The sequence below is a fragment of the Pseudonaja textilis genome, chromosome 2, assembly GCF_049901715.1.
Source record: "Pseudonaja textilis isolate UNSWEBS1 chromosome 2, rPseTex1.2, whole genome shotgun sequence".
NCBI lineage: Eukaryota > Metazoa > Chordata > Lepidosauria > Squamata > Elapidae > Pseudonaja > Pseudonaja textilis.
Window position 1 is genome coordinate 118,830,871 of NC_141991.1, and position 13,251 is coordinate 118,844,121.

The 13,251-nt window shown below is 37.2% G+C and overlaps 1 protein-coding gene across 8 annotated transcripts in view; it reads right to left on the minus strand.

Annotated features, from left to right (window-relative positions):
* Positions 1 to 13,251, minus strand: part of CEP112 (centrosomal protein 112) — a 266,133-nt gene that overhangs the window by 65,946 nt on the left and 186,936 nt on the right. For all 8 annotated transcript variants that reach the window (XM_087925056.1, XM_087925057.1, XM_026711184.2 and 5 more), the window contains one exon: positions 6,726 to 6,875. In XM_087925056.1, the coding sequence (XP_087781182.1) occupies positions 6,726 to 6,875 (150 nt within the window). The remainder of the gene's footprint in view (positions 1 to 6,725; positions 6,876 to 13,251) is intronic.

Here is a 13,251-nt window from a genome sequence, read left to right on the forward strand (position 1 = left end):
ATAGCTACATTGTATATAAGTTTGGCCCTGCCTATTAAAGCAAGTGGAAGTAGCAACTCAATGAAATATATTCTCCTTTGCAATTGGAGGAAGTTATGTTTACTGAAATATATTGATAGAAGCCTGAATTAGTAAATTTATAGTTTAACATTTCAGAAAGGTCAGCTTAATTATTAAGTTTTCATGAACATTTAAGTTAAATTGGTGTCTTTGTTTTAAAAAATGTGTATTGGAAATAGAATATTAAATTTAAAAATTTAAATTGTTTTAACTGACCTAAAATTACCTAAAATTTGATACAATTCTATGGTGGCTTATTATACAAAATTATACCAAATTTAAAAAATGAAAAGAATATTGTTCAGTTTCAGAATGCAAATAAATAAATTAAAAGAAGTATTTTTTTCAGAAACTCAGAGATTACCATATATTATATGCAGGGGGAAAAAGGATCCTTAAAGTCAAGTTGCTAGGCTACCGGTAGATGCTTAACTACCTAGCCTCTGCTTGGCAACCTATCACTTATATCTAAAATACATTTCCTTAAAAATACTCAGAGGAAAAGGGAAGAAATGACTGCAAATAGGGCATCTCAGCGAGTTCCAGTTTCTAAATTTTAATGATTTGCCAAAAATAAAGTGCCATTACTGCTTATCCTTACCCCTTCCAAGAATAAGCATTTACACCCCCCCCCTTTTTTTTTTCCCCTGAAGTGCAGGAAAGCAATTGTCACAGCTAGGTTGTATAAATGCAGCTACAGTCCAAGTTGGCAGCACTGCTTGTCTCACTCTCTTGCCAAATGCTCCTTTTAGCCAGAGGTGGCTATTTATGGTATATTTATAAAAACTATATGGATACCTACAAAATGTGTTCTCTGCATCCTCCAAGGAGTAACCTCATTTCCATTACTGCAAAGCCATCAAGTCACAGTAACACAGAGACAGTGATTATGTGATATGCAACATGCCTAACAACTGAAAGGCTAATACACATTTGTCAGGCATCTGGAAATGGCGGGGGTTTAACACATGCCTTCCCAAAGACGCTTTAATGAAAGTCATAATATTCCAGAACAATCTGGGCAGAACACCTTGCATAGCATAAGCACTCAATGTGTCTTCTGCTCAAGAATAAAAATAGCCCAGGAGAAAATGAAAGATATTCTGTAATGTGTAAAAGAAACTTATTTGAAGAGTATGAAAAAAAGAGCCAGGCATCATCACCCTTATGGAAGACAAAAAAGCCTTGTCTGACAAAGCCTCAATCTCTGACATTAAATGAAAAAGATATGCCTACTATTTCACAGTTGGTCCTTTTTAGGCACAAGTTTTCAAAAAATAATATAATCATGAAACAATGCAATTGGTTGAATGATGAATCAGAGTGGCATTGATAATATGTAGACATATGGAGGATGTTTGAAAACCAACTCTCTATTTCCTGAAGAGCCAGCTGACATTTTGAGGTATCAGTGTAGATGCCTTTTTAAGCACTGTCTCTTTTCTACATTAAAAATCCCATCTTCTAGCCTTGTCCTTTTCCTACCTCAAATCCTAGAAAGTCAATGTCATCTGAAATCCATTGAAAGAACTGAGGTTGAAAGCATTTTGTTGCTGGGAGCTCTTTTTCTAAAGTCTTGGAGGACTTCAAGAAGTTTGAGGATGACATGATGTTTCTGGAAAGAGGGAGGCTCATTGTTTTAGTTTACTTCTTCAGATATTTTCATATAAAATACATGTATTACATCTAAAAAAAAGTTTAACACTTAATTGTTATCACTTAGTTACTTGTGCCCTTGATTATTATTATTTAAGTATACCACTAAAAACTGACACTGCGCTTTCAAATTCTGGAAGTATAATTTTGAGATATAGTTCATGGCATATTTCTTGACTGCTTATGATGGTTAATCTATATTCATCATTAAAGTTTATTGTTCCTTTATTGTTGATAGTTGAACTATACCCACCATTAAATTTCACTTAATATTGTTGTGCGGGGTCAACAGTATTAAGCAAGTAAACTTTAATGGAGGGCATTAAATTATTGTTTATACTGTCAACTAGGTCTTACAAGGAACTCACTCTGAATGAAGATTCTTTTATTAGAAATGTTGACTTCCAGATGCCAGTATAGAGAAGCCAATGACTCTATGTACATATTTGCTCTGCTATTTCAACTTTGAAGGCTGAAAGATTCTCTGAATGATCCAGCTGAAATTGAGACAAGAAGCTATTGTACCAAGGGCTCAACTGGACCACAGATTGTCATAATCTTGGTTAATGTCATAAGCTTGAACCTTGCAATCTACATCACTCTGACATGTGTCTGGCAAAGCATGTTCACAAACAATATTCTTAAATTGATAGATGTTTAAAGACATTGTTCATCCTTTGACTTAAGATCAAGTAAATGATCGTATTAAAACTATTCACAAATTATACACAAGTTATGTAATGAATAGTTGAAATATTAAAATTTGTCCCCTTTCACTTTTAGTGCAATGGTGCCCCCTCTCTGAATTGAGATATACAAGCCACAAGCAAACAAACAACACAACTGAAGGTATGTGTTATAAAGAGTTCAAAAACATGCAGCATTTTTTCAACACGCTTTTTAAAAAAGTAACAAAGGTTTGTTTATAAAGCACATTGTGATAGCCAACATAGACACTTTCATGCATTAGATACATTACAATCACTGTTAAACCAATTATAAAGCTTTATACTAGATTGTTTTAAAAGAACTTGTCATATGTAAATTAGGAAGTATTTAAAGCACTATAACATTTAAGAAGCAAGTGGTATTTCCAAATAGACATTTGAAAAGCCAACTATTAATAAGTAGGTAGAAGAGACCAAGATTTCCTATAAGATAAATTAGCTTTAAATAATAATGCAACAGTAGGCTTGCAAATGAACTGTTTTTACTTTATAAATGGATAGGAATAAAATGGGTTATAGCTTTCTCAGATTAGTTCTCTTCTGAGAGTTGGAGGGGCAGAAGGTAAGTAAAGAGCTGATGGAATTCTCCATGTAATTATCCCAACTGTATGAAATTCGCAAGAGCATCAATACTAAGATTCAAGTTGTCAAATTGTTTGTTAAGAGCACTTCAAAAATAGTGGTTAATTTGGAGATAGATTATTACATTTGAGTAGTCTAATTTCTGCAACCAAGTTTAGGATGTTACCAATTGGGCCAAGAGCCCTTATTTTCTTGTCTGAAAGCAATCAAACATTGAAGCAAATTCTGGACAGCTCTTCTTCAACTCTAAGCTTCACCTGACATCCTGGAAACCCTGACATGTGTCTGGATCTGACAACGTTGTTCTGCTTACTGCTGTGAATTTGGCAGCTGATAATGAATCCTTTGCTTGACTTCTGTAGTGGACCTTGATCATGCTTTTTGCCTACAACTCAGCTTTGTGTGTTCTTGGCCGATTTTTGACACCAGCCTGAACCCAGAAATTGATCAAAGTTTTGATCTTGTCTGGAATGTTTCAGAATTTGTTATTAGAAGCCAAATACAATATAACAGTGAAACATAAAGCAATCACAACATTTCTGATAGTATGCAATTTATAATATTTTGCTGAACCTTTAAGCCTAACTGCAACAACAATAGCTATTCAGCAAACCATTAAGAAGTTGAATTTTAAAGCATGATGTACTTATTAATTTTGAAATATTTCAAGTATAGAATGTCATAAGTATCCCATTTTGATTATGAAACTTGTTTTCATATGCAAAACTGAGGTCCTTCAACAATGTAGGAACTTTACATCAAGATAACAAATTAAAAATATTGAGAGTTTGGAGAAACCTGGACTAATGTGAGAATAAACTGGAAATTTAGGACAAAAGAGAGGAAGGAATAGGAATATTCATTATAGTTTGAAGGCTCCTCGTAACACTGGACAGAGATCCTCAATTCATCTTGGTATACTTTTCATTTTTGTCTCTATGACATTTGAACATTTTGAATCCTATATAGAATTAGAGTACAATATCTGCCATGCAACAAACAAGAGAAATATTCAGTAGAGCACTCACTGAATGGCCAATAATAAAATGATATATGCAATAGTCCACCAGGAAATGACCAAGGCATGACTGAGTGTGAGCAAGGTCTCCTGTCTAGAAAAGGGTGCAACTGGCATATCTTGTGCAAAGGCAAAGGCCTCCTGCTTGGAAAACAGATGGAAGCTTCCATCTGTTTTCCAAGCTGGAGCTAGAAGTCCCACAGACATGGCCTGTGGAAGTTTTACATTACTGAATGTCAGAGATAACAAAGAAAGATCCAAGACTCAAAACAACTCCATTTTGCTAGCATTGAGCTGGAGTTGGTTCCTCCCCATCCAGACCCCCAGAGTTTTCAGGCAATGAGTCAGATGACATAGCATGTAAGATTGTGTTACTATAATCTTATAATAAAAATAGAATTAGCTTGTGTAATTAGCTTGTGTAGGTTTCAAGTTGGTCTATCTTGGAGACCTGATGATAGGTCATCCACCAGTGTGATCAATGCCATCTTTATATTACAACCCAAACTGAATCCAGACTGAAAGGAATCCAGGTAATTCATTTCACCCAGGGCCCTCTTGAGTAAGGAGTCCACCACCAACTCTTTTAAGGCTGGTGGAACCATTGTTGAGGTAATTCCCCGTTAAGAAAATGAGTGCATACAGGGAGACATAAAGAGAGTAGTGTTGGAATAATACACACAGAGCACACAGATACACTATACAGTAAAAGTAGGTTTTTACTTCCAGAATCGTTAAGCAAAGTCCAAAGCAAGCAGTCCATAGTCATTCACAGGTAAATCAGTCAGTTTTTCAATCCAGGGATAATCCAATAACAAATTCCAGTGTCAAAAACAGTTCAGTAACAAACTTACATCAAATCCAGTAATATCAGTCAATTAGAAGAAATGGAGGAACAGAAATACTTTCCAACAGAAGGAAACAGAGACTGACACACTCTCTTCTGAGACTAAGACTAAGACAAACCAGGTTTCTGGCTCCATCTTATGGCCGTTTGAGAAAACGCACCTAATTGCTCTTAAAGAGACAGTATTAAAATGACTATCCTGGTTTACATATTTCTAACCCAAATACCTGTTAGGTGACTCATATTCCTAACAACCATTGACTCCTGCAAAGAGGCATTAACCACTGTTTGGACACTCAGGAGTCCTTGACCAAATGGGGGGAGGGGAATAGGTCCAGAATGTAACTGGCCAGGCTCACTGATTGGTTCAAACTCTTCCTAGAGGTCACTTCCTAAAAGATCTGTTCAGTCAGCACCATCAACAAGTGAAGTAAACTGACTTCGTCTGACAAATGCTGAGTACAGTATATACTTCACAATTGCGCTGCAAGAACTTTAATGGTTCCTCCTTCCCAAGGAAGAACATGGCAATTCGAAACAAGACTGCTGGTTGGCTATCTGCAGATGTGATAGGTACATAAGAGCAGAGAAGTAAATTTGCTTTGCTACCCTTATTGCCAAAAAGAACATCCTAATAAAGGCTCTTATCTGCGCTTTGTTGGCTTTACTTTTCATTTTTCACTAGCAATTTTCTATGCATCTCTGTGTCACTTTATCTCATACAGTTCCTTAGTAAATCAAGAAGCTCTATATCAGGGATGTCAAGCTTACGTCGTCACAGCGGCATCATGTGATGTATTGTGACTTTTCCCGCCTTTGCTAAACCTGGCATGGGTGTGGCCAGCATGTGACACATCCAACTTGCTGGGTATGGGTTTGATAGCCCTGCTCTATATGATCCATTTTAAAAAAAGAGTCTATAATAGGGTGACCGAATCCAGGTTCCTATCACTTGTTCATTACAAGCAATTACCAACATCTCCACCAATCCATGCACCAGAACTTTGGGGTAAAATCCAAGTTGCTTCTGAAATCCAATTGGGTCCACCAGTTGCCTGGTGCTAGTTGTCAGTCGAATAGGCCCCACTTCAGTTAGAGTAGATATGGTGGCACAGAAAATTCCTGACACGTAGACCAGTCACAGATGGATATAATTAATAATTTCAAACTAAGTACAAAATACAAACTGATTAAAGATCCTCAATCAAGAATGAAGTCACCATCACTTGGATCGAACTACATGTCAGGGACATGGAGCTAACTAGCACAAGTGGACACAGTAAAAGAGCTCTTAGAATCTATTCATTTTTTTCCAAGATCACTAGATCAAATTCCTACATTAACATAGCCAAACCTTGTCCCAGATACTTCAAGACCCAGTCAGAGCCCAACTCTGACACACGGCTGATATCCCCCATTTATTTTAGCTCTTTCTATTCATATCTATGATATTTGGTAAGGTAGCACAAAAAATGTAACTTTTAACATGCTGAATATTTCAAACTGGAAATGAACCATATATTCAAGCATGTGTTTTAAGGAAAATGTGAATGAATTTTGTTAAATCACACGAAGAAGCCATGTGGTAGATATTTTTCAATTAACCATGTAATTAGAAACTTCCATTCAGTGGTATTTTTAGCATTCACAATGCATCTAAAACACAAGACCAAAAAACAAGCATATTTTATATGCAATTTTTAGAGAAAAAGAAATGCTGACTTCTATAAAAGCGTGACTTCAACATGCATTTTTAAGACCACAGTCAATATTTTCAAAACTTTAATTACACTCAAACAGCTGGCAGCATAATTGACTCAAAGCCCCAGATTACCTTGATTGCTGTGTCATTATCTCTAATCAGCTGCTGCTTCTCATCTTCAAACTTTTGTAAAACATCTTGCAGACGCCTTTCTCCAGCAAGTTGCCGCTGGTTGCTTTCCTCTGTCAGAGAGGAAATGGTTGTCTTAAGTTCAGCTATGATCTAAAAAGAAAATAGCATGCTAAAACTATTGCAACAGTAAGAAGTTATACACTTTGCAATGTATTTATTATTGACACAAGAATTTGAGTTGGCAAACGCAACTGTGAAAACTAAATAGCTTAAATTAATATGTTACATGCCAGCAAGCAGAAAATTCAACAGAGAGAAAAGAAACATTGAGTTTGGAATAATATAAATTTCTAACAAAAACATTTAGGAGGAAATTTTCCACTATGAAAGTCCCTCAATAATCTGCATACCAGAACAAAGCACACTTGTTATGTAAAAAACATCAAATATAGGATTCCAATTTTCCACTTTACTGTAACGGTTTGAAAACTGATAGTATATGTTTCTGCACATATACTGGGAAATGCAGCAAAGAGAATACTGAGTTAGCCACCAAAGAAGGAAAATGTATTATATTATCATACTTTATACTACTGTATAGTGTAGCCGATCTGCCTTTTTTGCATGAGACAGATTACATTCATTTAGCCATTTTCAAGTAAGTTTTCCCCAGTAATTTCTTCTACCTGCTCTGAACTACATAGTGTACATTTAGCACTGTGTTAAATCAGCATTCATTTCAGCCTCTGCTATTACATCTTTGGTGGAAGTTCTTTCTTTGCCAAACCATCATCGGGAACTTTCTATAGCTGAGATTCTTTTCTTGCGGGAAATAGCGAAGCCTAGTTTATTTGGTCAGGAGTACATAATCTTAATCTACATTAATGAATATTCTTTAAAATATTGCTGCCACCATCCCCAAATGATAAACTGAGACTTTTCTTATAATGTTATCTTCTTTCTGTTTTATCTGGAAAGATCAATGTAGGGGACTGTTCTCTGTACTCTTTAATCAATTGATTGTGAATTTATTAAGACTTTATTTGATAGTAAACATAAGCAGATTTATTGAGATAACAAGGATTTTCATTTGCAAGTAATATATCTCAGTATACGCTAGACTTGAGACAGTGTTTCCTTGAACTAGCAAGGGTGGAGATCTCTTCACTGTTAACAGTTTGCTGTTGTAGTGGGGTTTAAACCAAATCAGTGTTTGTTATATACATGAACATATATACACATCTATAAATAGAAACAGACATAAAAAATAGTTCTTCAATTATAAGGAAAAACTGAGCAACTCAAGGATACATATACATTCTCCTTGGATAAAAGCAGCAGCAAATAAAAGCTATGCTCTTTTCTACCAGTTAATTTTTTTTTTCAGGATAGAGTAGAAAAGGCCACATGTAGATCAGTGTTTTTCCAACTTGGAAACATTTTAAAGATTTCAATTCCCATAATTCCCCACCAAGTTCACAACCATAATGCAGCCTATATGCAGGGGTGGGATTATACGGGTTCGGCCGTACCCCTTGCTCCAAAGATCAGCTGGCAGTGAACCTGCCCCTAGTCTTTCCTGTGCTTTATTTCTTTTTTTCCCGCACAGCTGATTTGCATGGCCACAACTCAGCTGTTTTATTCACAGGGACTGCAGTAGAAGGTAAGTATTAGAGCTTTTTTAAATGCAGAGCGCGTGCAGAGTGCAGGATCAACAAAAAAGCTGTTCTATCGGTGGAATCCCACCCCTGCCTATATGGACACAATATTTACAAAAGGCTCACTTTTTAAAATACTTTCAGATGTAATCAGTTTAGAACTAAGGAGATGTTTTCTGAGCAGCAGGATAAGGCTGGGGAATTCTGGGAGCTGAAGTTTCACACATCTTAAATTTGCCAAGTTTGAAAAAACACTGTTGTTGATAAAGCAGAAATAAAACATTTGATTTATCGACTGAGTCATCCTCATAGGGGCATATGTGCTGCCTTGAAGGGGAATTTTTAACACCCGAGCAAAAAGCAAAAAATAATGCAATGCATCAATTCTGACCAAGTAAAAGCTAATAAAAAATTCTGAATTGTGATGAGGATAAGTAAGAAGTTAGAAGTTACCCATTTATTTCTCATCTTTATTATTTATATAAATAACTCAAGGCAGCAAACACATACAATATCCCTTCTTCAGTCTAGTTTTCTCACAATAACAACCTGGAAAGTAGGTTGGGCTGGGAGAGAGGGAGTGGCCCAAAGTCACTCAGCTGGCTTTTGCCTAAGGCAGCACTGGAATTCAGTGTTTCCTGGTTTCTAGTCTAGCACCTTAACCACTTTTAGGAAAATCACACAGGTTTTGAGGATGGGAACCAGACTTAGATAGATTTAAACATCAGTGTCCTGTATATGTTGTTTAAGAACAATTTTGGTCCATAAAGACAAGTTCCTAGTTGCTGCTGTTTTTATATTTATATACCATGCCAGGGAATTGTGCAGCAGGATGGGTCCAAATGAAGTTAAGAGATGCTGACACAGACTTGTAGTTTTATATAAATAAATATATTTTGCATCTATATTTAAAGCAGAGAAGATAGTCAAACAAACAGGAACATCATGAGGTGAATCACAGAGCACCCACGACACCGAGAAGAAAAACTGGGAAACTCCCCCTTCAAACCCACAGCAATCACAGCGCACATTGCCCCATGCAATCAATCAAATATAACTGAGTGTTCTGGCTCAGTGCACAATCCCACTGCTCCAGCTATTAAATTTAAATACCTTAACATACCATCTTTATTTATTTTTTTATAAATAACTCAAGGCAGCGAACATACCTAATACTTCTACCTCCCATTTTCCCTATAACAACTACCCTGTAAAGTGGGATGGGCTGAGAGTAAATGGCTCAGTCAGTTTTCATGCCTAAGAATCACTAGAACTCAGTTTCCATGGCGCAGTGGTTAGAGTACACTACTACAGGCTGATTCTGCTGACTGCCAGCTGCCTGCAAGTTGGCAGTTCAAATCTCACTAGACTCAAGGTTGACTCAGCCTTCCATTCTTCCAAGGTCGGTAAAATGAGGACCCAGATTGTTGGGGTCAATAGGCTGATTCTGTAAACTGCTTTGAGAGGGCTGTAAAAACATTGTGAAGTGGTATGTAAGTCTAAGTGCTATTACTATCTTCATCTGCACATGGAGTGTCTTTACCTCCTTAACTCAGTCCTTCAATCCTTTTCATGAAGAAACCTTCCAGATTTCCTTTCAAGCTCCTTTCCCCCCACACCGCCTTTTCTATTACTCTGATGCCAGATACTTTTAACCTTGGTTAAGAGGTATACTATTCAAGGCGGTTATATTTATTATGACTAGAGTTATTACTGGGAGTTGTGCGGATTTTTTGTGCCTCATAATACTATACTGCAATCAACTATCCTGCAATGGTTGAAGTGTCCATAAACATCATGGGGTGATATTCTTAGTTTGATGTACTCATCTAACTCTACAGCTTTGCATGGGAATTCTGGTTCATGAAACTTTCTTTCATTTACTTAGTTAATTTTTATTTATTTATTATATTTATATGCCACCCTTCTAACTATTCAAAGCAGTTCTGAGCAGCTTACAATACAATAAAAGCAAATACAAAAACATTACAATTAAGAGTTAGATAAAACTAAGAACCAAGTGCACAAGCAATAGGGAGGTGGGATCTCCTCTATTACGCCATCAACCACCTTCAGCATAAAGCATTCCCATGTCTTCAGGGCCTTTTGGAAGAGAAATCAGATCTCACTTCTGGTGGAAAGATGTTCCAAAGGGCAGGGGTCATGGCAGAAATGGCTCTTCTCCTGGAGCCTGCCAGGTAGAATTCCTTGACTAATGGGATCTGTAGCAAGACCCTTCTGCTACAGTGAGTGGGACAAACATTCCCATTGAAGCAAGACAAATAACCTGGTCCCATGTCAGGAAGGGCTTGAAAACCAACACCTTGAACTGGACCTGAAAGCAAATTGGCAACCAGTGCAGCTCACATAACAGAGGTGTTAAGATATGCCACCTTAGAGATATCTACACTTCTCTGTACTGCTTTCTGTACGAATTGCAGTTTCTGAGTATTCGTCAAGGCTAGCCCCATGTAGAGTGCATTGCAATATAGGTAGGCCTTGACTCACGACCACATTGAGCCCAAAATTTCTATTGTCAAGCCAGACAGTAACCCTATTTTACAACCTTTCTTGCCATAGTTGTTAAGAGAACCACTGCAGTTGTTAAGTAACACGGTTAAGCAAATCTTATTTCCCCACTGACTTTGCTTATCAGAAGTTTGCAAAAGGTGATCACATGGCCCCAGGACACTGCAGCTTCATAAACACATGCCAGTCATCAAGTATCCAAATTCTGATCATGTGACCATGGGGGTGCTTGCAACGGTCGTAAGTGTGAAAAATGTCCACAAGTCACTTTTTTTTAGTGCCATTATAACTTTGAACTGTCACTAAACAAATGGTTGTAAATCAAGGACCACTTGTAGTCCCAAATGAGAGATGACCAGGGCATGAGGGATTGAGCTGACTTTTAGTCATCTATCTGAATGAGCCAGTATAATTTAATAATTTCAACCACACCTGAGATGTTTTCTTCAAATGGACACTGCATCCAGACTTCATTGCTGACCTCTTTCATTATTGTGAAATCTTGTCTCTTAAGTTTTGCAAAAGATCCAACTGGGGCATTCTAAGTGATGCATCTCCCTGGGCAGATGAAACCCATTGCCACAATTCCTTCTTATCACACACACAACCTCTTCAGAGGACCTTGCATTTAATCTCCTTGCATCTTCACAACTAGCTGGCAGCTAAAGCAGCCACCATAGAAGACATTTTCAGTGATTCTTGGCCTGCAGCTAAACTTTCTATTCATTTACTCTTTTTCAGAGGTTGTGTTTGCACATGCAGTCAAAAGGTAAAATCCCCATTTACACAAACATGTTTTTCAGATAAGTAAAGAGAGGTTCCCACTCACAGATATTCACCCAGTTAATACACCAATGGTAAGCAGAGAAAGAGATTTTTCCTGGCCTTCCATTGCTGGTAAAGAATACTTGATAGGACATATGAAGATTATCCAAAACCCTTCCTTTTTGGCTAGAGAGCGAAACAGTTCAGTCATTTTGTAATCCTCAAGAGGGGCAGGGGGAAAGGGGAAAGGAGAGGCTTGCCCGAACAGATTAAAAAAAAAAATCCTCTAGGCCTCACCCTTTCTGGTAAAGAGTCTTTTTCTCAAGGGACAGTGAGCAAGATTGTGGTTAGATACAAGACACATCAAGGGAATGAACACATCCTCAGATAACGAAGGCTTGGAATGAGAACTGGTGAAAGCCGGGGGAGAGTTGGTTTCTTGGAAAAAGACAAAGCTTGAGAAAAACAAAGGGCAACACTCCAGTTTATGAAAAAGTGAACTGTATGTGATAATGTGCCAAACTGATTTCACTGGAGAATGGAGGTTAAGGAGAAGCTCTAGATCAGGACTCATACCAAGTCAAAGGAGGAAAAGTCATCATTCAAAAGCCTCTGATCAACATCTGGAAATCTGTATGGATCAAGATTTATCCAGATAAATCACTGAATTACTGAGAAACAGGAACAGCAAAATAAAATATGCTGTCCCGCATTTGTGCTTTATTTTTTTGTGGGTGTGCCGGCTTGATTGTTTTATGGAAATTGCCCTTGGTAACTTTTGTGTTTGAAGTTTGCAAGACCAACTTGCTTCCTGTATTTTTGTTCCTTAGGCTCTCTGAGCCTCAGATCTCCCCCAGTGTGGATCTGTACCCAAACACCCGACAGTATTTTATGGGACATTGATTTTAAGACAGCGTTTGCTGTCTTATTGGCATTATGTTCTTTCTTTTTTCCATCTGTAATTGACTTTGTATGTAACTTTCTAAAGCTAAAAGGAAGTTTTACATTTTTATTTTTAAAAATTAATTTTTAAAATATAAATTGTGCTTTTGTTCCAACACCTCAGCAGGAGAGGGAGAATTATTTTCTCTGCTCACAGTCCTAAACTTACAATGACCAGGAGGTGGCGGTATAGAGTTCATGTTCCTTTTTCATTATTTTTATTGTAATTATTGTTGTTGAATTCAGCAGGACTTAAAAGCACTGGCTTTTTGACTAATCTGTATATCCAAAGTCTAATTCCAATAAAGCTTTTTCATAAATGCTGCCTGAAGTTTTTTAGACTGAAGACCGTATAAATGAAAATAGCTACGTGTGCTAGTTTATGACAATGACGCTGCTATTTCATTCCATTTCAACTAAAACTTTATTCCCTGACAAGCAATGGTCTTCAGAGTATGAAATCCCCTATTTATCTCACACTCTGTTGTGATCAGAGGAGGAGGCCAGGTCAAAGCGTTCCCCCCCCCCCAAAAAAAGAGAAGTGAGCAGCAGAAATATAGTCTAACAGCTGCTCCATAATAGAAAGGTAGGGCAAAAGAACAGGCAGTACCAGAGGACTTGGGGGAACTTAG